This window comes from Myodes glareolus, chromosome 7 (genome assembly GCF_982192425.1).
Source record: "Myodes glareolus chromosome 7, mMyoGla1.1, whole genome shotgun sequence".
Classification (NCBI taxonomy): Eukaryota; Metazoa; Chordata; class Mammalia; order Rodentia; family Cricetidae; genus Myodes; species Myodes glareolus.
Window position 1 is genome coordinate 4,711,047 of NC_142032.1, and position 24,665 is coordinate 4,735,711.

Sequence of the window (24,665 nt, forward strand, 5' to 3'; positions counted from 1 at the left end):
AACCCCGTGCGGTTGGTGCTGTTCCCACACAGGGAACTCAGGCTGTGGAGTCTAAATACCTCCACTAGTGTTGTGTAGCCTGAGGGGGAGAAGGAACTACAGCTTTAAGATTGTAAATTGCAGAATCACGAGTTCATAATTTTCCTACCTTTTTTGTGGTACAATCCACATATAATAAAGTGCACAGACCTTAAGTATGCAATTCAGTAACTTTTGATAACTGTATTCACCAGAGTAGCCCCTATCTAAAACTAAACAGGATACCCCTGTCATCCAGAAAATTCTCTCTTCTGGGCTGGGAAGATGGCTAGTCAGTAAAGTTCTTGCAGTACAAACTTCAGAAGACCTGAGTTTGGTCCCCATCACCCACAAAGCCAGACACTTCACATGTATTCACCAGTCACCAATCAGTTACCTGTACTCCCATGTGGAGGTGGAGATGGGCACATCTCCATAGGGTGCTGGCCAAGAAGAGTAGGTGAGAAAGATACCCAGCATCAACCTCTGGCTTCCACATGTACCTGCACAGGTGAGCCCGCTCACATGCAAACATAGCCACATTGTGTACATGCATGTTTAGATAGAAGAGGACTCACACACAAATGCACAGACACTTGCAACAAAAGCCAAAAAGTGATTAAGGACCAGCATTTCTAGTTGACCTCTGACCCCCACATCCATATGCACATACAGTTGTTTTTCTTAAATCCAACCTTGCTGTTTTCTCTAATCTCCTTCCCATCTCTCCTCCAAGACGTCTGTTCTGGAATTGTGTGTAAATGTCATCATTCTGTGTCTTCTGTGGCTCCCTTTGAGTCTCAGTGGAGCTGTGGGTGTGCCTGTGGTGTTCCTTTCACCTCTGGAGTATTTAAGCCACAGTTCCCTTTGGAGGCTCATTGGAGCTGTGTCTGGAATTGGTTCCTTTCATCGCGGGAGTATTCTACCTGTATTTACTTGTTTATGTCTGTGTGGGCTGTTCACAGTTTTTCAACTGTAAAACTCGAAGGCTGCCGTGAATGCTCCTTTGTAATTCTTTAAGACAGGTGGTTTCGTTTGTAGTAAATTCAGAATTGCTTTTAGAAGAAAAGCGTTGTGAAATCCTGGCAGCGGAGTCCAGCTGATTTTTATGCCCCGTGTTTGTGACTAGATCCTGTGTGGGGACAGTGAGAGCCATAGAGGGCATCAAATCCATCTGCCTCTCAGCAGGAGTGGCCGCTGTCCCTGGCAGGGGAGGGAAGTATTCACCTGCTCCAGCTATCGCAGTCCAGAATGTTCCCTGAATCTAGCCTGAATCTCGGGCTGTTCTTTGGGGCTCCCTTCCCTTGGTCCCAGTAGAAAGTGTCTTTTCCCTGTAGGGCAGTAATGAAGTTGAAGTGCATTTCTAGATTCCTGTAGCCAATTCCTTCTGGGGGAAGCATCCTGGATACCCACTCCCCGTCATCAAGTGCTGCCCTCCCCTCTCCAGGCCACTGCACAGTTCCCAGGCTCTTAGCTTTGAATCCGCGTCTGCCAGGCTGCACATCAAAGCAGCGCTGCTGGGAAACAGAGGGGAATCCACACTACAAAGAGGAAGGTTAGAGAGGGATGAGTCACCTCACAGAGGACTCATTGATGGAACCCTTCAATCTGCAGGCTCCCAGACCTTTAAAGATGCAACACTGTAACATTGTCATAAATCTGTAAGTTTGTAACATCCTTATAAAGACTGCCCCTGTGAGGAAGCCGGCTGTCATCTGGTGCCAGTGTGCAGGCATACCTTCCGTTCCCAAACCCTTTCACCTTATAGTTCCCTGGAGGGTGGTTTTTATCTCTTTGACTTGCTACAGATTGATGATGAGGAGCTATGGGGATCTGATCAGGTGCCCCAATGTGAACACCACCAGAGATCCCCAAGTCCACAGATGACTGTGTTCAACCATGTGGAGGCTTGTGACCCCCGCTTGAGATTCTCAGGGCTGACATGCGTGAATTAGTTGCTATTACAGACATCTGCAAACTATGCCTCCTGGTCTTCTTTGCATTGCATAGACTACAGGGAATTAACACAATTGGTACCAATGGTGTTCTAGGACAGCGTGTAACGTGTGCAGTGACTCAGATTATGCCATTTAATCCTTAGCTCAGAATTGTAAGGGAGTTGGTGTAATGCCATTTACCAGTGAAGTGACCAGGGCTTGGCAAGTCACTTGCCCAGAGGGCTCCAGCTATGAAGGCTGGAGCCAGAGCAGGCAGACCTTACCTCTGTATTCTCTCTCCAGTCGTCACCTGGATTAAATGTGCCACCCAAGACTGAATCCCGAAACACTCCCATCATACCGTCTGTCTTCCTCTTGCCCCCACTCCACAGACTCAGCTCACTCTCTGTGAGGGGACACACTATGCTCATTGTGGTCCTCACATGTGAGGTAGAGAATGAAAGGGTATGTGTGTGGGTAGGAGTGTGTGTGTGTGTGTGTGTGTGTGTGTGTGTGTCTGTGACCATGCCTATATCTGTTCTGTGTCCATACGAGCACATGTGTGTGCACCTGTGTAATTGCTTTCATACTTTTCAATGGGATCATCTCTCTGGGTTTTCTGAGCTCTTGTTTTTTTAATTTGATAGCCCCCCCCCTCTCGGTTTTGACTAATGACAGGGCACAGATTGAATGTTCTTCTAGCAGGGACTTGGCAGTCTGATGCATGCCATGCCTTTGTCAGCAAGAAGCATGTTCCAGCGGTTGCTCCTCTGAGAAGGACATTGCACATGCTCTGCCCATCCAACTGTAGCCAAGAGGATCAGCCCTTCCTCCCTCCCTTGCCCCAGTTCTGTGAGAAGTGCCACTCTACAGATGGCGGGTCCCCGGGCCCCCTATTGACAGGCATTTCAGTTACAGTGCTTTCAAACCAAACCAAAGGCTTCAGACAATATTACAATGAGCAATTTCAAGTAAGATTCTGTTTGTGTCTGGAGTACGTTCATAAAGCAGATTTCTAACTATGGAAAGGCTAGAACAAAGGACGTGATGGTGTAAACTTGCCTCCCAGAATCAAATTCATGTGACTGTCAATTCACAGTCTCTGGCAATCCATTTGGTTTTGCAGACTGGTGGCGAAGCCTTCTGAATTTGGGGTCTTGTGGTGTCCTTTACCATTTCCTTATTTGTAGACTTTAAGTTTCTTGCCTCTAATCTTTGTCAGCTATAAACTGATCTTACTTTTCCATATTCCCTAACTTTGAGTTCTGTTTGGTCAATGGGCAGGCTTTCATCTTGATGGCTTTCCATGTGAGCAGAAAAGACCACCGAGGCTCAGAGATTAGGGGTTCTTTCCAGAAGCTGCCGCACACCACGTAGCTTGGCATAGCTCTGTCTCTTATCTCTGCCCATCCCCATAAAACCAGCGGAGACATCTGGGCTGGGGCAATGTCGCTTACTAGTCCTGGCATGACTGGACACTGACATGGTGCCGCTGTGACTGACAGCTAGAACCCATCTGGCCTCCTCCTGACCCTCTGGGCTCTCTAGCTTCTTTTGCAAGCCCTTGGCTGGAGTCAGCAGTCTATGGCCATGGAAGAGACTGCCATTGAATTGGATCCTTTGGCAAAGGTTTGCACTGAGTCTTTTGGCTCAGGAATACCGTCCAACCACAGGAATTTGCCAGCTGTGTGTCACTAGGAAATGCAAATTAAGAGCCACAGAGGACCATCAAGAGGGTTCAAAAGAAGAGAAATCATGGAGGGTCTCCTCACCAGCCTCTGAGAATGGGTGCATAGGGGCTAAGAACCAGGCATGTGGCAGGACGCTGGCATCCCTCTATCAGCAGGTACCAACCAGAATGATGGCCTGACCTGTTCATCAGTAATTTAAAAGAGGGCCTGGGTTATAATACTACAAGTTTCAATCTGTGGGACAGAACAAGGTACTGTGCTCGTCACTCCTGTGCCCAGCCTTCTTGCCCTGAGCTCCTCCAGCAGCCTAAGTTGATCCCCCCCTCCACCTCCACCCTGGGCTTTGGGAACTAAATGTCCAGGCCCTTAGCATGGTTTACTTAAATGCTAGACACTTCTGATTTTAGTTCATTCTGATGATTCATACTAGTGTGAGAAAGGCAGATAGGAAATATATCACAACATCCAGGGTCCAGAGACATCTTCAGTTTGTGGAATGCACTGTAGTCCTTTGAGGTATGAATGGCCTTTTGTTTACCCATTCTTGATGTGGGATTCCCCTCTGTAAATGAGTTATCATTTCTCTTTATCAAGAGGTTTCTCCTCTTCAAACTAAATCTTGCTTAATTTCCTGGTTTCCATTCTGAAGTCAACACATTCTTGAAATACACTGGCTGATTTAATCCAGAAGTTTTTTCTTTTTATCCAATGTCTCTCTGCAGTTAAATTTTTAACAGTCAAAAATTTTAAAGAAAATACAATAATATACATAATCCATATTCTCTGTGTATATTCTCTTTACCTGACTTATTTTTTGCTCTATTACTTTTAAATATTTACCTTATTATCTTTACTTATTTAATTTATGGCTGTCTGTACTCTTTTATATTACTTTTACTGCCTCTTTAAAAGCTGTTTTATTTTTTTAAAAGCTATTTTCTATAATTGCCTATATCCAGTTTCTTTTTTTTCTTAAGCCTCTGTACATTTTTAAACACATTATGACCCATCTAGAGGTTTATTTTTATCTGAATATGTGTTTATTGTGGATAAGCAGACATGGCTAGGACAGCTGCTTTGGCTGTTGGTTCCACCCTGCTTGGCTTCCCAACATGACAGAGATCTGTTTACTTGCAGCTCTGGGAGCTGTGTTTACCACCCCACCTCTGAAAGCAGGTGGCCTATGCTACCACCAAGTAAAGAAGCTGCTTTGGCCTATGGCAGGGCAGAATGCAGCGAGACTGGAATTCCAAGCAGAGGTAGAGGAGGAAAGAAGGCAGAGTCAAGTAGACGCCATGTAGCCATCCACAAAGAAAGATGACAAAACTTTACCAGTAAGCCACAGCCTTGTGGCGATACATAGATGAACAGAAATGGGTTAATTTAAGATATAAGAGCTAGCTAGGAATATGAGCTGTTGGCCAAGCAGTATTGTAATTAATATAGTTTCTGTGTGATTATTCAGGTCTGGGTGGCCGGAAATGAAAACACAATCTCTGTTTACATATTCTAGCCCTGAAGCTCTCTGTGGCCTTCCCCCGTCTGTCCCCCACCCTAGGGCAGAAAGCCAGCATCAGCATCTTGTCATTTCTACACTAGAAGTCTGCCACCTGTCTCTATGACTAACTCTTTATACAGCTTGAAATCCCAAATTCTCCTTTTTCGTGATTAAATACTTCATTTTATTTCATATGTCTGGGTGGTTTGCCTATGTGTATATGTATGTCACATATGCACCTGGTGCCTATAGAGGCCAGCAGAGGGTGTTACGGCCCCTGAAACTGCAGATGCAGGAAGCTGTGAGCCACTGTGTGGGTGCTGATGACTGAGCCCTGGTTATCTATCTGCAAGTGCAGCAACTGCTCTTGATCACTGAGCCATCGTGCCAACCCCATGCCAAGTGCTCTCCCTGGGTCCTGAGCATGCACACACACCTTAGGTGGGCACGGTCTCTTTCTGGAGGCGAAACAAAGTCACATGAAACCACATCTCCTGTTTTTCCCTCTGCAGGTTCTGATGAGGAGTATATTTACATGAACAAAGTATCAGTCAACAGGGAGCAGAACTCAGCATCTCCGCTTGAAGGTACAAGGCCCTGAGGGCTGCTGGGCTGCCTGGCTTCACCCATCCTCCCAGCCAGTTCACAGACAGCCCCGAGGTCTATTTTTGGAATCCGTATTTTGGTGAATGGTATTTTGGGTTTATATATTTTTGGATGTTTCAATGGGGCCACCACCTTCTTGCCTATTGGACAAGGAATCTGCCCCTAAAATCTCTTGGCTTTTCCCAGCATCATCGCAGGAAGAGGAAGTCATAATTCAGACATTCTAGGAGAGCAGCCGTGTGTGGCGCTGATCCCACGGTTCCGGCATGCCTCTTTGGGTGAAAGTCTGCTTGAGGGAGGGACGGAGGGAGGGAGGGAGGGAAGGAGGAGAAATGGTGGTGTCAGCAACTGTGATATTAAAAGATGAAGCTCACAGCGTACTCTCGGGCAGCACGGGTTCTCTCCTGGAAGGACTCGTGGCCTAGTCCCTGACACCTTACTCCTCTGCCTAAAGCATTTTCTCTTAGACCGTCTGGTGTGTGTCTGGCCAGAGCGTTATAGAACATTCGGCAGCAAGGTTACAAGAAGGTTTTCTATAATTCCCAAACAGAAAGACGTAGAGAGAGTTGAGAAGGGGTTCCCCCGAGACTCTGCCATATCCTGATACAGGTTTGCCTTGGAGCCCTCTGCCAGCCTGCACTGTCTTGCAGTGCAGGGCTGGTTGAACTGGAGAGACTCGGAAGTTTGTAGCCTAACTTCTTTGGTGTGGTGTCCATGCCCTTTCCCCTTCCTCCCCCAAGACAAGTCAGGGTCTGAGAAGTTCATGCAGTGCCATGGCCACTTGAACTTCTGGGTAAATGGTGGGAGGAAAGAGCCATAATCACCAGGTTGGTGCTGTGTGTGGCTCAATATAGTGACAGCCAAGCAGCTGCCCTGCCCACCGAGGCTCTGTGGCTGGGCAATTTTTGAAAATGGGGCAGGTAGGGGGCAGGTGCAAAGCCTTCCAGAAACCCCACGCTGGCTACTTCTGAGGAATCTGTGTAGGGCCAGCCATTGCTGTGTCCTGTTCTTGGAGGAATTGCCTGCCGGGGGTAATTAACACCTGCTCAAATAGAATACACAGAACAGGGCCAGGACTAGTGAGCAGACATCCCGAGTAATGAGAGCCTGTGCCCCTCACTGACGCCTTCTCCTCTTGCTGCCCACAGTGCCCGAGGAGCAGGGTCCACTGACCAATGGGGAGCCCAGCCGGCACTCCTCAGCCCCGCAGAAGAGCCTTCCAGATCTTCCTCCACCCAAGATGGTGAGTGTCGAAGCAGGACACCTGATCCACCTCCCCGGCTCGAGCTCTCAGAGGCTGCATTTGTCCCCATGGGTGTCTATGAGTCCTCCAAGGCTCGGACACATTCTGTGTGCAGGAGACAGCTCAGGGAAGCCAGAACACAGGAAGCCTGGCCAGGACATTCCAGGTGCTATGAGCAATGTGCCTGGGGAGGCTTTGTCAAAGGTTTTGTCAGGTGTCACCTTGTACCTAACACTGCAGGGCCATAAACTGTTCTGGTCACCAGTCCATGAGTCTGTGGCCTTCTAAAAAGATAATTCTTCGCCAAGCATGGTGGCTCATGCCTATAATTCCAGCACACAGGAGTCTCAGGCAGGAGGTTCTTCATGAGTTCTAGGCTAACCTGGGCTACAAGGGAGTTCCAGGTCATCATGGCCTTTAAGTAAGACTTTGTCTCCAATATACAGAAGAGAAAAAGAATTTGTGCCACGTTGCACCATATACTTGACCCACCGGTCGGTCTTGTAAAGCTCGGAAAGGGACATCCTGTTCCCACCATGGTCCCCAGGTTCCACCTCCTGCCCAACAGCAGTGTGTGCAGCCTCCTCATGCTGGCCCTTCATTTACTGTCCTGCTGCCCCAAGGTTGGTTCTGCCTCAAGACTTTGTACTCTCGGGCTACTGGCTTGTCTGTGACTGACCCCTCCTCTTCTCTCAGAAGCTCTTAGACTTTCCCAGTCTGGACAAAGAAGCCGCTGTATTCCTGCTCTGCCTCTGTTACACTGTGTCCAACCATGGCCCCTGCCATTCCTGACATTGTTGTCTTTTTATTTATCTCCCCCCATGAGATATAAGCTCCACAGGACAAGGATGGTACCTTTTATCTACCACCTCATATAGTATCTATACCAAGTAGGCCATATAGAAATAGTTGCACATTGGGGTGGGTGGATAGATGGATGGGTGGATAGGTAGGTAAGTTGGTGATTAGATGGATGGATAGATAGGATAGGTAGGTAGGTTGATGGTGATTGGGTAGATAGGTAGGTAGGTTGATGGTGATTGGGTAGATAGATAGGCAGGTTGATAGTAATTGGTTAGATGGTGGGTGGACAGGTAGGTAGATTGATGGTGATTGGGTAGATGAGTGGATGGACAGGTAAGTAGGTTGATGGTGATTGGTTGGATGGGTGGGTGGATGAGTGGGTAAATTGATGGTGATTGGGTAGATGGGTGGATGGATAGGTAAGTAGGTTGATGGTGATTGGTTGGATGGGTGGGTGGATGGGTAGGTAGATTGATGGTGATTGGGTAGATGGGTGGATGGATAGGTAAGTAGGTTGATGGTGATTGGTTGATGGGTGGGTGGATGGGTGGGTAGATTGATGGTGATTGGGTAGATGGGTGGGCAGATAAGGATAGGGATGTAAGAGGGTGGATAAATGGATGGGTAGATGGATGAGTAGATAGTTATGTGGATGGGTGGATGGATAGCTGGATGGGTGGTGGGTAAGTGGGTAGATATTTGGATGGATGAGTGATGTGTAAAATCACAGATCATACAGTCCTGTGTTCAGATCCCACTTTGGCCAGCACTAGCTCTTTGACCACGAGCAAGTCATTTCAAGTCTCCAGCCCTTTGTTCTTCAGTGTTTAAGCGACAGTGATGGGGACATCTGTCTGACCAGATGGACCGGTTCACTGGGCTGAGTCTGTAAGGCTCACAGCACTGGAGGGGCCACACTAAGGTAGCATTCGGTGTGGTGAGTCACCGTGTTTACACGTTAGGGTAGGCTAGGTTTCTATTGCTATGACAGACATTGTGGCCAAAAGTGAGTTGAGGAGGACAGGGCTTATTTCAGCCCACAGTTCCAGCTTCATCACTGTGGAAGCAGGTACCTAGAGGCAGGGACGGAAGCAGAAGCCACGGACAGTGTTTCTTGCTGGCCTTCTCCCCAATTTGTTCAGTGTGCTCTCCTACATCATCCAGGATTGTCTTCCCAGGGCTGGCACTGCCCACAATGGCCTGGGCCTCCCACCTCAATCACTAACCAAGAAAATGCCCTATATGCACGACAGGCCTGTCTTATAAATACATTTTCTCAATTGCAGTTCCCTCTTTTTAGGTAACTCTAGCTTGTGTCAAGTTGACTTTAAAAATCCAGCCAGGACAAAGCAGAGGGAGCTCTTTGTCTCAGTTAGAAGGGACGGTGTCAGGATCTGATCCCAGATTCTTCTCCCCAGAGGGAGGCTTCCTAGAAACGATCCAAGACCGTGTCTAGTAGGTTGTCTTTAGGAAGCAGGGCCCTGATCAGTGCTCCACAGCCACGGAGCTCCACGCAAGTGGGACATCACCGGATCTGTAAGACCCGGGAAGGGTCTCAGGCCCAGAATGGTTCCAACCCAGCCTCCAGTTCAAAGCTTTCTAAGGACAGCAGAGTCCCTCAAATTGGGAACTCAACTCCATCACATGAGGCAAAGAGGTGATTGACAAGTTCCCTGGGTTAATGTCCCAAGCTAGACGGCCCCCGACCCAAGTGGCAGCTGGTGGGACTCTGTGTAGGGCAGGGTGATTGCTGGAAAGACAAATCTTCATCTCTGGTGTCCCTGTGTTGCTGTTGGTAGCCTCTTTCTGAACTTCCACCCCACTCCATGCAAATCTGTTCCCCTGCTGCCCTTCAAGGGACAGGAGACTCTGTCACCATCTCAGAGCGTTGAGAGTCCCAGTCCAGGCTGACGTCAGGGAGGCAGAGAGATGGGATCTGAGCATAGGCTTCTTGCTGACTCTGTATGTCAGTGAGGGCTGTGTTCCTTCCAGCTCTCCCCAATGCCCCTCGCACAGCAGAGCTTTGGGGGTATAGGGGAGACACCTTCCTAAAGCTCTCCTATCCAGCTATGGGTGGTTCTGTGATGTGGTTCCCTGATAAGAGTTCCGGGACTCCCAGGCACCATGGCTTTGTTGATCAGAAATGCCACCTTCCATGCCCAGTGCTCCCGAGTCAACACCTGGAGAGAAGATGTATTCACCAGGCAGAGTCCCCTGGCATTGAGTCCTAAGTAGTCTATAAATCTGCGTTTTACAAATGTAGTGTAGAGAGCCCAGGGTTTGGGCTTTGGTCACAGTTCTAAAGAACCCAGTCACAGTAAACCTGGAAGCCCCTGGGATTCATGCCATTCTCCAGGGTGAAGACTTGAGGGGTCTTTGTATGAGTTTGAAGGGCAGGAAGAGGACGGGTAGACATGATCCCCTTGGCTACTTCCTGTGTTGTCTGTAATGGGACTGCTCAGTATGGGGCGGCTCCAGGGCCACTTCTGAGAGAACGTGGGTGCTGGAGGTGGAGAAAATGTCACCTCCTAGGACTTGCTAAGTCTCAAGGGCCTTTCTGAGGTGTGGTGATTGTCCTGTGGACAGACTGCAGACCTGCAGAAAGTTCTAGTAGCCCCGGTTGACCTTACTGTGCAAGTTCCCCCCCCCCCCCGCCAGAGGGACTTTCTTTGCTAGAAGGGTGTGGAGTGTCCAAGGCCTTCCAAATTCTGTCCTAGGCACCCACTACCACCCTTAGGTGCTTCCAGATGTGGCATGAGGAAGGCCACTCCCCTACCCAGGCCCTCTCTTTCCTGCCCACACATGTGTATTCATGCTTGTGCCGCTAAACCTTCCTGCTCACTTTGCCTGACAGTGAAAATCTTATTCCAGTGTTTCCAGAGAAGCAGGAGCAGGTGAGTCAGGAGGCAGAAACACAAGAGTCATTGTCACCTAGGCCTCCCAGGCAGGACACATGGCAATTCCACCTCAGGGCCTGAGCCTGGAGTGACCTCCTTTTCTCAGTCAGAGATTCTGTCTTCCCTCTCCTGACACCAGAATATCAGAGTGCAATGCTGGGCCCACAGCGCCTCTGTCTGGACCAGGGTGGCAGTCTCTGTCCTGGCTTGGGATGCTTGTCAGCTCTGAGCCCTGACTTATCTCTGGTGAGTAGGTCACCACTTCAGTCCCCACAGAGTCAGAGGAGACCAGGTCCAAGCAGCAGGGAAGGGCAGCCAGGGGTCTGGAGCAAACTTGTGGGTGTGAACCATGACTCAGACAGCTGAGGTCTTTCCGGGCTGCAGTGTGCACAGCCAGGTGCTGTGGTCATTGCAAGAGAAACAGATGTTTGCTGGCCCCCACTTTCCATCTTGACAAGCAGACCATCCCCACCCCACCCCTGACTTGAGGCCTGACCGTGACATTAGCACCGATCTCAAGGGAGCTTTCTGCTGGGGGAAGCAGAAATGGCATTTCCATGGCCAGTATGGGAAGTGGTCTGCCCACTTGCTGTGGCCCCAGAACTTTCCACAGTGTGCTTGCCAGGAAAGGATGCACGAGTGCCTCAGGTCATCTGGGCCGCCCTTCATCTTTGCACCTCATCTTTACATCTCATCTTAGGGTCTGGTACACAAGAGCCCTCAGCTCTTTGGTCCCCCACCAGCTACCTGCTTTGTTTAGCATCATTTTCTTGCACCAGCTACACTTCCTCAGCATGCACGGTCTGTGGATGGTTTCCCCACACTGTGACCCCCAGGATTAAGTAGCTGAGCTAAGATTCCCTAAGAAGCAACAGTTCCCTAAAGTATGTGCTAGTTGGCTCTTTGGAGAACAAGCAGAAGTATGGGCCTTGGTAAACTCTGCAGCTCAGGGAGGGTTCTTCTTTGTCTTTCCCGGTGGTTAATTATTTCAGCATTGAAATCCGATGTCTTCTGTGTCCTCTGCTAACGATCACCGCCTTTGTTGGGGTTTCTATTGCTGTGATGAAACACCATGACCAAAAAGCAAGTTGGGGAGGAAAGGGTTTATTTGGCTCCCACTTCCACATCGCTGTTCATCATCAAGGGGAATCGGGACAGGCACTCAAACAGGGCAGGAACCTGGAGGCAGGAGCTGACAGCAGCCACGGAGGAGTGCTTCTTACTGGCTTGCTTCCCATGGCTTGCTCAGCCTGCTTTCTTACAGAACCCAGACCCACCAGCCCAGGCACAGCACCACCCACGATGGGCTGGGCCCTCCCCATCAATCGCTACAGCTAGATCTTATGGAAGCTTTTTCTCAGTAGAGCTTCCCTCCTCTGAGATAACACTAGTTTGCTAGTTTCTATCAAGTTGACATAAGACTATCTGCCACAATCACAATCTTTGCATCTTAATGATGCTCACACAAACACAGTGGTCCTTTCTTCTTAGCCCTGGAACATTAGGTTTTCTGTCCTTTGACCTCTGCTGATAAGTCACTGTCTCTGAGATCATAGGACATATGCATGGGACTTTGATGTTTTTGTTTTTGTTTGACCGTAAAAACACACACTTACTGATAACTTAATATTGCCTAGCACAGTTTAATCCTCCATGACCCCAAGTAACAGACATTTGTGCTTCTTTTTACACTACAGTCTAGACAGATCAATATTCACTGTCATATAGCTAGAATGCTCCACTGTTGGGGTTCCTCACACAGTCCTGTGCCACCTCAAATGATCCATCTACAGTAGATTCTACTCTGGGGAGACTCTTGAGAACCAGGCCTGGTATTCTCCCCTAAACAAGGTGGCCTCCCCAGTCACAGATCCTGTGGTAATGAGCCCTGACCCTGTGGCAGAGGGTCTGCTCTCTCATTTGTTCAGTTCTAACAAGTTCTTGACCCAGAGCCAAATTTTGGGTGCCCAGAGTGTCCCTCCAGATACGACCTACTTCCTTCTGGTGGGGGGGTTGGTAGCCGATTTAAGATGTGTGAGTCCCGAGACTACTGTCCAGGGGAGAACTCTTCCCCTCAGACCCTAGGAGGCAGCACTTGGAGCCACAGTTGGTATCATAGGCTGCCCTTCCTCAGGCTGCTGGCAGAGTCAGCCAGGTGACAGAGACCACATAGAGCAGAGACTGTGCCCAGGTTAGCTCGAGCAACTCCCGGGTGCCTGCCTGCCTACTGCATACAAGGCCTGGCCTCAGGAGGGAGACAGCCCACGGGACATGGCACATCTGAGAAGCCACCTCTGCCAGTGGACACAGTACCTGCTCTCATTAGGATATGACCTCATGACCCTGCTCCTTCCCGTGTGGCTGTGGAGGGAGAAGGGTAGGGCAGAGCCTGCCTCATGCCTGCTCTGGCACCATTGATATGAAGCCAAGCACAGCGGGGTGGAAACAGATATTAGACCCAGGATTCTGTAGACCTGCCTCAGCTGAGATCGTGGTGGTCATACCCGTTGCCCTTTACACACAGACTTCAGACTCTGTGCTCATAGAGGCCCCTCAATAATTATAGCTACCTTCTTGGGTTTTATGAAGAAAATCTCTCATATTCTCTCTCTGTCTCTCTCTCTGTCTCTCTATCTCTCTCTCTCTCACACACACACAGAGAGAGAGAGAGAGGAGAGAGAGAATGCACACATGCAGAAGCCAAAAAAAGGGCATCAGATTTCTCAAAGCAGGTGTTGTGGCATCTGCAGGACATCCAACTTTATCATAACGGTCCTAGGACCCCAGCTCTGCTCCACACGACTGTGCAGAAAGCACTCCTGATCTCTGAGCCATCTCTACAGCCTCTCACACTTTGACTCATATACCCCCAAATGGCCCTGCTATGATTCTTTCTTAGAGAGGAGACAAGCAAGGCTTGGAGGCCATCACATCCCCCCAGGGCAGAGCTCATGGTAGACCCTGATCTCCTGTCAACTTGCTGAGAGTCCAACCAGGCATATTTTCCTCCCTCTTCCCTGGTGAAAGCTTGACCATGGTGACTCCCAGTGTGCTCCATCTGAAGCTGTTGGCTTTGTCTGTTTATGCTACAGATTCCAGAGCGGAAGCAGCTCACTGTTCCAAAGATTGAGTCTCCTGAGGGCTATTATGAAGAGGCTGAGCCATATGACACGTCCATCATCGGTATGTATGTCCCAGGGGCTAGGGCCCTGAGGGTCTGCTATAATCTACAGGCTGGTGCTGACTCATCACCGGGTGACAGGCAGGCCCACCTCGGGCAAAGTGACCTGACACAGGAAATGGCCTCAGTTGAGAACTGGCCATACGGAGTTCAGTGTTTGGTCTGTGTGAAGTGTCCAACACCCTGCCTGCCTGTGAGGGGATCTGGGGATCCCCTCCTGTATCCACGGGGTTCCAGACTCCTTCCTGGCTGTTTACCGAGCACAGAGAGGTGGTGCAGGAGCGATGTGATGGCTGAGGGGCCTGTGGAGGTCAGGCGGAGTTTGAGGGAATCATTCATGTTCTTTCTCTGGATCCAGTTACTATGCTACCCCAGCAGGGTGAGAACACTCATATGGAGAGAGAGCACAGACCACACATAAATCAGACTGTGTTTAGTGATGGCTCTGCGTGCTGCAGGGAAGCAGCTAGGCACTTGGTTAGCAGGGCTCTCTGACCTCCAGCTGGGGTCTGAAGCTATGGGGAACAGGAGCAAGCAGGTAACTGCAGACAGAGAATTCTGGGCAGAGAGCAAAGCCTTTCGCCAGAGAATGCCTTGGTGTGTTTGACAAACAAGGAGGCCACTATGGCAGGGCCAGGTGAGTCGGGGGACTGTGATAAGGAATATACAAAGGGGCCGCTGGCCATGGTGGGAGCTAGAATCCCGTTCTTCCCAGTCAGGGTCCTCAGCCTGACATTGCCCCTTTCCTCACTGTTGTGAAATACCTAAGAGGATTAACCTAGAAGGGTGGAAGGCTTGTTTAGGCCCAAAGTTTTGAAGGCTCTTCTTCAAGATAGGGCAGGCACACTGCTATAGGCTGCTTTGAGAGCTGTCAGGGGACGTTGTGGTAGGGGGGCATGTGCAACTTGCTTACCTCAAAGCCACCAAACAAAAGCAGGTTAGGGAGGGCTCCTGTGACCCCTTTGAGGATACCCCAATACCTAGGACCTCTCACAAAGCCTCTACTCTTTTATTAGAGCTTTCTTTTTAAGAAAATCATTTATTTTTATCTGTATAAGTGTGTGCCTCTATATATACATATATATATATATATATATGCATTGATATATATATATCAATCATGCTATGTCTAGTGCCCAAGGAGGCCAGAAGGGGCTTCAGAGCCTCTGGAACTGGAGGTCCAGAGTTGTGAGGAGCCACGTGGGTGATTAGAACCACACCTGGGCCCTCTGTGAAAACAAGCATGCCTAACCGCTGAGCCGGCTCTCCAGCCCCAAAGATTCTTAGTGGTCCAGAGCGTTCTCTCAGTAACACCACACTGGGGACAAGCCTTTGACAAGTGGCCTCTGTGGGGCAGAGCATCAAGATTAGCATCTTCTCAAGTCTTCCTTACTCCTCCTGTGGGAGGAAGGTTTGCAGTCTTTGCAGCACTTTGCCAAGGTCAAAGGTGAGCGTGGGTGCCTGGTGATGGGAGCGAACCTGGGTGAAGCAGGGCCTTGTGCGTTGCTTCAACAACAGGGCTAGACTGAGATGGGACCTGGAACTTGACACTTGCTTTTCTCTTTCTCCTCACTTGCCTGTGGCCCCCATTCCCAGGAACTGTGTGGGAGGTGAGGGCTTGTTGGGACCGAAGATATTATAAGTGGTTGGCGTTGTGGGCAGACGAGCTTCTCTTCAGCCCACTGAGCTAGTGCTGGCGAGTCCCAGCCAGGCTGTGATTTCAGACCCAAGCCAACCGAGGGTGTGGCAATGCTGTCTGGCTGCATCCCGAAGGTAGAAACCGTGACTCACCTAGTGAGCACCTCCGTGTATCCTGAGCCATCTCCCCTCTTGGGTGTGGCCCCTGCCAGCCAGAACCTGTCTCCTAAACACACGGGCGCAGATGCTTCACCTGCACACAAACAAGTGGCCAGAAACCCCCGGCCTGCTGGTGTTTGCCTCACACCTGTGCATCCCTGCTGGTTACCACCTGGCCTGGGGCAGCTCACTGTGTCATTTGAACTCTCCAGGTGAAGTGGGCTAGGGAAGCAGGTGGTGGGAGCCTGCTGTCCCCTTATCTGCTAGAGAGAGTGACCTGGTCACAGTAAGAGGAAGGAGCACCAAGCGTAGGTGTTTCTCCAGCTGGCTGACCAACAGGATTGTACCGGCTTCTTTGACAAGGCCGGATGCTGGGACTCCTGTCCTGCTTCATCACCAGTGTCCTGGCGCTGTCCCACTGAGCCAGGATCTGCTCCCTGAGCAAGTGCTGAGTGTGCTAAGGTTTGTGCTGGAGACACTAAGGTCCCTCTCTGCCTGTGATATCAGGTTCTTCATTCTGATGCGTCATGCTGGGGAAATACCAGCGGCTGTAACCCATAACTCCCTGGCGTTGGTTTCTACTCTGAGCAGTGTGGCACTTCTGAGCCTGTGTAATTTGGGGACTCAGGTGCATCTCATGTTGACTCAGCCATCCTCCAGGACCAAAGCATCCTCTGTAAAGAGAGAGAGTGGGAAATACCTGTCTGTTTCTTAAAAGTACATCTCAGACATGACACACTCCACTCTGGCCACATGTCACTGTTGACGACCAACCGTGACCTCTGGATGTGAATGGAGCTAGTAATTGCCATCCTTAGCCTCTCCTGAGGAGTCGGCACCTCAGAGGGGACAGCAGTGAGCAGCCTCTAGAGCAGTGGTTCTCAGCCTTCCTGACGCTGTGACCCTTTAACACAGTTCCTCATGTTGTGGTGACCCCCAACCATACAATCATTTTCATTGCTGCTTCAGAGCTGCAATTTTGCTACTGTTATGAATGTAAATATCTGATATGCAAACGGTCTTAGGCCAGCCCTGTGAAAGGATTGTTCGGCCCCCAAAGGGGTTGCAATTCACAGGTTGAGAACTAGTATAGGCAGCTTCATGCGACATCCTATCTTGTCTCTGTGCTTGACTATGCCTCTCTCCTTATCCGTTCTCCCTCCCCATCCTTCTCCTCCTCCCTCCTCCCCCTCTCTCTATCTTCTCTGTCTGTGCTGTTGAATATCAATCCTTCAGGTCACTATGGATCGTATCCCCTCACTGGAGACCCCAGATCGGCACAGTTGTCTGAAGGAGTCATTTATGCCACGATCACCTTGGGTACTGCTTGTCCTCAGAGTTGGAGTGCCTGTGGTTTCTTGCTTGTTACGTGTTCTGAGATAGGTGCATGCCCCAGGAGGCCACTGCCTTCTTCCTCTCCCCATGGCTGGTCCTGCACGCACATAGTCGTACACTTTTCCTGCCCAGTGAGCGTATTATTGTGTTACTCTGCCTTCCGTAAAGCCCCGCCTACCACACACTCTGCCTTCTGTAAAGCCCTCCCTGGGGCACACTCTGCCTTCCATAAAGCTGCAACCGTAGAACCAGGAAACATGGATACAAGACTTGTAGCCCACATGGTGATCAACCCTTGGCTCCTGGGGACTCTCACAGAACAGAGAACTGCATCCTGGTCAGGACTATCTGGTGCCTCTCATCCCTCCTCACTTCACACCCCTGCTTTAAAGAATCTGCTTTAAGAAAAATTCAACATTAATGAGGGCCTGCTGTCTTTCCTTAGGAACACAATAGCAATACATCTGCCCTCACAATTCCCAAGCTATTCCTGATACTAGGATTAGCTGTTTTGTCTCAGCTAGCCTCTGGGGACCGCACACCATCAGAGCTCCCCACCAGGCATGCAGGGCCATCTCAGAAGCACACACTGGGCACTGGGGACAAAACCAGGGCATTCACACCTGGCTCTGCAGCCTCTCCTGGCTCGTACTGGCTCTGGAAGGAAAAACCCCAGTGACACGGGTCATTCTTCTCATTTCCCTTTTACAGGTGCTACAATGCTGAGAACTCAGGAAACTTCCCCTAAGTCCCCCGGCCCCACCATCTCCCTCTCCAATCAACCCCTCTGAGTTCTCTGTTGCCTTGTGTCTAGCTGTATGAGTACCTGAGTTCTCTGTTGCCTTTTGGTCTATCTGCATGTTTACCTGAGGTCTCTGTTGCCTTGTGGTCTATCTGCATGCGTACCTGAGGTCTCTGTTGCCTTGTGGTCTGTCAGCATGCATACCTGAGGTCTCTGTTGCCTTGGGGTCTGTCTGCATGTGTGCTTGCAGTTCTGCCTCCCTCTGCCCTCTTCTCATAGGGAGTTCACCGAATTGCAGACTCGTTTTCAGGGCTTTAATTGATTATGGGTACATGAATGCTTCCAAGTTGATGAAATCATACTGACTTAGGCAGCCCCCTGCTGCCAGCTACTAAGCAACACTCCGGTGGATATGTTAATGCTGGAATGTCCCTTCTTTCTCTTTTTAAAGAGTTATTTATTTTGGTGCTGGGATCTAGCTGAGGGCCTTTTGCAGGTTAGGCAAGAGCTCAACCTCAACCTTCCTCCTCTTTTAATTTTTACATTTACTTATCTCTTTAAGAATGAGGTGTAGCAGGTGGGGGCGTGCACATATCACGGCACATGTGTGGAGGTCAGATGCCAAGCTCAGCAGCAAGTACCCTTGCCCAGTAGATCATCTTGCTGGTCTCTCCTCCTCCTCCTCCTCCTCCTCCTTTTTTTTTTTTTTTTTTTTTTTGAAAGTTAGTTTCCCAGGATAAGCTCCCAGGACCGGGATTATTGGGTTGGAAAGTATGTGTGCCCTATGACTCAAAACAATGGGCAGCCAAGCAGCTTTCTGAGAGGTTTGTGTGAGTTCACAGTACTACAGAAGCACAAGAGTTTAGGGTGCCCCTCTGGGAAGTGTCATGATTTTCCATATTTCTACATTTAATAGATATAGCAGGTATGAATTATGAACTGGTTATTCTTTTGTTTTATGTGTATTTGGTAAGCCAGGAAGATGAGCAGCACCATACTGCTTTGAAAGGAAACTGTTATGGAAATATTTAAAGTGTTAATCTTAGAAATAGTGAAACAAAGTTAACTTAGTTCTTAGGCACAATGACTAGAACAAGTGCACAGTAGCCCCAGGCCTCTTTCCTATCTATGTTCTAATTTAATTGCAACTCTGTTTAACTAATATGCAGGAACCCAGCTAATAAGATAAAATGGGGCCCCTTGACTTGTCTCTTGAAGCGAGTCAAGGGATGGAGGAGCTGTTGCTCAGTCTACCTCAGGGACAGACCAGAAACTGCTGTATGAGGGCACAGAGAAGGAGCAATTAGGGCTGTTTTTCTGAGTAGAGAGGAGTGTCTAGCAATGGGAGAATATTGGGCTCCTCGTCCACTGGGGATTCGGGTAGAGTTTCAAGATCACTAGACAGGGACTGATATGGGAATCCAGAGTCCCCTTTTCTTTTCCATAATACTTTTTAAAGGATGGGTAGATGGATATACTGATATATAGATGATGCATACATGGATGGGTGGATGCATGGATGGCTGGATACATCAGTGGATGGATAAATGCATGCATGTATGCCTGCATGAATAGATGCATGGGTAGGAGGTAAACTGACTTTTTCACATGGTTTCACTGGCCTTTATCACAGTGGTAAGGCTGGAGAAGAGTACCACGCTTGCAGAACAGTAGGGATATGAACTAGACTTGGAAGGACATGGTGGAAGCATGCAGCCAATCACGCAGTTTCTACTGTGCTGGGCTGAAGGATTCTTTAAGATAGAATGTAAAGTGGCCTCTGGCCGGCAGTAGGAGAAGCTGTAAGACAGAGCCCAGGTAAGGTGCTGGGGGCTGGTCTCAGGAGAAGAGGGCGCTGGCCTGGAGACCTGGCAGGTATGTTAAAAGAGGCTCTGACCAGGACCCAGCACATTGCTCTTGTCATTGTTGTTTTTCCTCTTAGATTGGGCCTTAATATGTAGACCAAGATGGCCTGGAACTCAGAGATCTGCCTGCCTTTGCTTCCCCAGTGCTGAGATTAAAGGTGTGCATGACCACACCCTAAACAAGGAAGACAGCCTCTTTCCTACTCTGGTTTATATGGCCTCCTTTTCTTTTCTTTTTTCCCTCCTGAGGAGGCAGGCTCCTCCCAGACCTGGAGCAGAGCTAGACCCAGCCTGGAACCTGGAACCCCTGGCTAAGGCGCCAGAGGCCCATAGGGCAAGCACGCGGTTCATCGGCAGGGCAGCTGCAGCTCATCAGCCTTGTCAGGGATCCATGCAGATAGGATTTGGGCAGGGAAATGTGCTCTGTGGTCTGAGTCAGCATCTGAGAAGTTCCTTCCAGTGGGTGTGGGTGGAGAGTCAAGGATGGGAGGGCCAGGTGGATGGCAGCCCAGGGTCCCCAGCTGCTCCTGCTTGTGACTCTCTGGAGTGTTTCTTGTGTGCTGATCCTCTTGCCCAGCTGGGCTCTGACTGACTGGGCGGGTCTTTCTTGCAGAGGACGGAGAGGCCGTGAGCAGCTCCTACGAGTCCTATGATGAAGAGGAGAACAGCAAAGGCAAGGCAGCTCTCTACCAGTGGCCCTCGCCTGAGGCCAGCATTGAGCTGATGCGTGACGCCCGCATCTGTGCCTTCCTGTGGCGCAAGAAGTGGCTGGGCCAGTGGGCCAAGCAGCTCTGTGTGATCAGGGACACCAGGCTCTTGGTCAGTCCTCATCTTCCTTTCTGGGGTCGGGAGGGGTGGGAGAGGGGGTGCTTTCTGATATGACGTTGTGGGTAGAGCGTTTGACATCAGGAGAGCTTCACCTTTCTCTCACAGCTGTCAAAGCAGGAAGACCGCTCATCCCTGTCACTTGCACCCTGCTTATTTTAGGGAGGGGTGGAGGCAGGGTCTCACCGTGTAACCCAGGCAGGTCTTGAACTCGTCATTCTCTTGACGCAGTCTCCAGGCAGTACTGAGATAATGGTCACTTGCCGCCACAGTGGTCTCCTTGTTGCTGTTTCTCTCTCTCTCTCTCTCTCTCTCTCTCTCTCTCTCTCTCTCTCTCTCGGTTCTTCTAACCTGATGGTGTGCAAACCAAGTGGCTCCCTCAGCCCAGCTCCATCTGGGGCTACTGTTTTGGTCTGAACAACCTGAGGATTGTTGGAACCATCCCAAGAGCTACAAGACTTAGCGCCACCTCTTTATTCTAAGCCCAAACCTGCAGAGGAACCAGACTTGACTCTGACAATAGTACCATTTCCTGGTAGTTTAAATAAAAACTTTAAGGCTCTGAACTAGGTGTGGTTGGTCGGCCGTGATTTGAGTTTCGGAACTCAAGGTCAGCCTGGGCATCACAGCAGGGACTCTACCTCAAAACAGAGCAAATGGTGGCAGCTTTGTGTCCTGACCTGAAGTTTCACCAGGTCTTTACACATACCTTCCCTCTGGCCACATATGTCCGGCTCACTCCAGATGTCATTTTGTTATTTTGGGTGGTTTCGCTAGCTGTCCCGTGAGGACCTCCATTTTGCAATGAGATACTGAAAGGCAGCTTATCTTCCCTGGTAAAGGGCAACAGTCCCTTCCTTTGAGTTCTAGTATCTGGCAAGGCAGACCATAAGTTTGCTTTTCATGCCTGATGGATCTTTTGCTGGGGCAGCTAAGGCAATGCAGAAAGGCAGAAATCACTGAGATTTGTCACTGTGGAGAAGGGACCTCTATCTACGGGAGACAGAGTCAGTCATATGCCGCTTGGTGGGTGGCACATTCTGAGAAATATGTCCTCAAGTGAGGCCATTACAGTGTGAGCATCATAGGTTCTTACACAAGCCAGACAACAGTCATTAAGGGAAGTGACCTTGTGAAGCTATTGTATATCACTGTGATCCACCAGTGAGCAGACTGACACATGAGTAACCCCCTTCTCCGAGGCCAGAGCAATGGAGAACTGTTTGGGTGATTCAGGTCCTGGAGCATCCCTGATCAATATCGGGAAGAAGGAAGCTTGAAGGAAAGACAGACAGACAGACAGAGAGTCTGATGGAGGGTAAAGCCCCAGCCCACAGCCTGCCTCGGGGCATCCAGCCCTATGGCTTGGGGATTGGGGACTGGGGACATGGTCAGGCTCATGAAGGATAGGAGCGCACTTCAGCGTTCAAGGGCCTCTCCTTTGCGGAATCCACCCCTGTGCCCCAGGAAAGTAGCGTCTTTTTCATCTTTATTCCAGTGTTACAAATCATCCAAAGATCACAGCCCTCAGCTGGACGTGAACCTGCTGGGGAGCAGCGTGGTGCACAAGGAGAAACACGTGCGGAAGCAGGAGCACAAGCTGAAGATCATGCCGATGAATGCTGACGTGATTGTGCTGGGCCTGCAGAGCAAGGACCAAGCCGAGCAGTGGCTTCGGGTAAGGAGAATGCACGAGGCAGCCAGCTGCTTCCTCCACTGCTCAAGTGAATTCTGGGGAGCTGGCCCCCAGCTTCTTCCAAAGGGGCAGATGCTGTGGTCGAGAGTAGACAGAGTCTATGATCCTTCAGGTGCTCAGAGCTTCTAGCATCCTGGGTATTAATGATCAACGTCGTGGACCAGATACAGAGTTCCACTGCTCAGTCAGAATCCTTAGAAGCTGGGAATGGCTGTAGTTGGAATCTCTTTGCAGTCTTCCTTCTGACGAGGCATCACATTCTTCCATGAGGAAGGGCAGTGGGTGTCTGCTTCATCTGTGAAGGACCCGCATGGACTGTGGGCTTGGAGCAGGTTTAACCGTGGGTGCAGCTGGGCAGGCTTGACGAGCCTGTTTTATGGGACTGGAGATGAAGGTTCAGAGGACAGAGGTAGCTGTCACCTGGTTAATGAGTTGCAGTTAAACTGTGGATTTGGGCCTGTCTACACAGCATTGTGATTCTTGCCGCCTTAGATGTATCTTAGCAGCTCTGCCGTTGTGTACTCTAGCTGTAATGAGGAGGTACCTGGGGGAGGGACTTCCTGCCTAATTAAAGGTGGTGAGCCTGGTGAATCCAGAAGCTGTTTGCAGCAAGACAAGACTCACACTCACAGTTCAGCAAGGTCTCAGAGACCTCCAGGGCCCCTGGTCATTGCAGTGAGATCTGGGACCACCCTCCCCCTCCCTCCTGCCACATGTTCCACCATCGTGCCCATAAGTGGCTATTTGTGGTGTTGTATCCACCACCCCACCCCTCCTGGCTGAGTATAGTCATCACCATAAGCCTGTCAGAAAAGGACCTGAAGTGCGTCATTAAAACATGACTGAAAATGGTAGCTACCCAGGTACCGGCAACCCCGTGTGCTGAGTACACCAGGTTTGAAGCTGACAAGATGTTTTTTTTGTTTCTATTTTGTTGTTGGTTTTGTTTTTACCAAGTCAGGGTTTCTTTGTGTAGCCTTGGCTGTTCTGAACTAGCTCTGTAGACCAGGCTGGTCTCGAACTCACCGAGATCCTTCCGCCTCTGCCCTCAGATTGCTGGGATTAAAGGCAATTAAAGGCATGCACCACTGCTGCCCAGCTGACAAGTAGTTTTGGTGAAAACCACTAAATGTTCTGAGAAGTCTGGCCAAGCCAGTCTCCTAGGAGGGACTGACATGCGCTTTAGTCCTTCCTGAAGGAGTTTCAGGTGCTTGTAGACGGTCGTGTAGAACAGAGAGGCCGCTGTATAGACATGTGTGCGGGTTGGAGGATTTGGAGGTTTTCTGAGTGATGATTTGACTCTGGAAAGTAAAGCCTGGCATGCGCGCAAGCACATGTGTTGTATGTGTGTTATGTGTGTGCGTGTGAAGTGATCTTAAGCTGTGTTTTAATGCATGTAAGTGCTCAGCACTGGGTGCAGTGTGTACCAAGTGCAGGACACTTGGCCAGATGAAGCCCAGAGGAATACAAGGGGTTGGGCTGGCTCTGTGGTATTCCTAGGACCCAGGGCTGCGTTGCTAGTTGAACTCCTTTCTCTTGCCCAGCTCTCCCTTTTTCTGGCAGTCCTGCCCATCCTCATCCTTGTAAGTCCACACAGGTACTCATGTGTGTGCACACATACACCCTAGACACTCCATACATGTTTATGAGCATGTCCGTGTACAGAGATATGCGCCTGTGCACTGCTCCTGTGTTTCCTTCCCAGGACTGTTCCTCTGTCTGCTCAGCCCTGCCTATCCTTCCCTGGATGCTCGTCCTCTCTGCCTGGCCCTACAGCTCTTGCTGGAGGCTTCAAAGACAAGAGCCCTGTGCAGACGACAGCAGCTCTGTGTCTGAGATGCACAGAGAAACTCTCTCCTCCCTGCAGATGAGTGCAGAGGTTGCCTGGCTGCAGGAAGCTGCCCATGCCTGCAGCACAGCAGGTCAACTCCCTTCCCAAGCAGGACCTCCGTGTATTCTGGTCTATGCTAGTAAGGACAGGGATGATGGTGCAGCACCTGACCTGTACGCGGTACTTCACACGGAGCCCTCCCAGCTACGTTGTCTAATGTTGCCGAAGCAGTGACTGAGGCTACACTGGGGTCCCATGACTAGGTTGCTGATTCGAGGACCTGCCTTCCTACTAGGAAAGGCTGCATAGTCTTCGTGGATCTGAGCTCCTAGCTGGAGACAGGCTGGGATGTGAGAAACCCTTGTCTCCCCATCCACAGAGCCCTGCTTCCAATTCTTTGCCGCCTCTAATTTCAAACTCACTCCCACAGACTGCTGTAGGCAGAGATTGAAAATGGAGGGTCCTTGAAATTGCTCTCACTGCTTCCAAAGGGTTACTGTAAGGGGTGTGTGAGTGTGGATGTGGGTGCGCACACCTATGCATGCACACATCTGTCTTCTTCACTGTCTTACCCCTCTGGGAATCTCCTAGGTGGTCCTGGGCTCAGAAGTGGAATGCAGAACTGCTTAGTGAGGTCAGGGCCACCTGTGACCTGTGTGTCCACAGGCTAGGCACCAAGTACCAGCTGAAGTGGTCCAT

At 50.1% G+C, this 24,665-nt stretch overlaps 1 protein-coding gene across 3 annotated transcripts in view; it reads left to right on the plus strand.

The window, feature by feature from the left end:
• Positions 1-24,665, plus strand: part of Afap1l2 (actin filament associated protein 1 like 2) — a 105,334-nt gene that overhangs the window by 64,971 nt on the left and 15,698 nt on the right. For 2 of the 3 annotated variants that reach the window (XM_087907740.1, XM_087907741.1), the window contains 6 exons: positions 5,657-5,731; positions 6,899-6,993; positions 13,787-13,877; positions 16,909-16,992; positions 20,228-20,433; positions 21,938-22,117. In XM_087907740.1, the coding sequence (XP_087763866.1) occupies positions 5,657-5,731; positions 6,899-6,993; positions 13,787-13,877; positions 16,909-16,992; positions 20,228-20,433; positions 21,938-22,117 (731 nt within the window). The remainder of the gene's footprint in view (positions 1-5,656; positions 5,732-6,898; positions 6,994-13,786; positions 13,878-16,908; positions 16,993-20,227; positions 20,434-21,937; positions 22,118-24,665) is intronic. The other variant, XM_087907742.1, reaches the window with a different exon arrangement.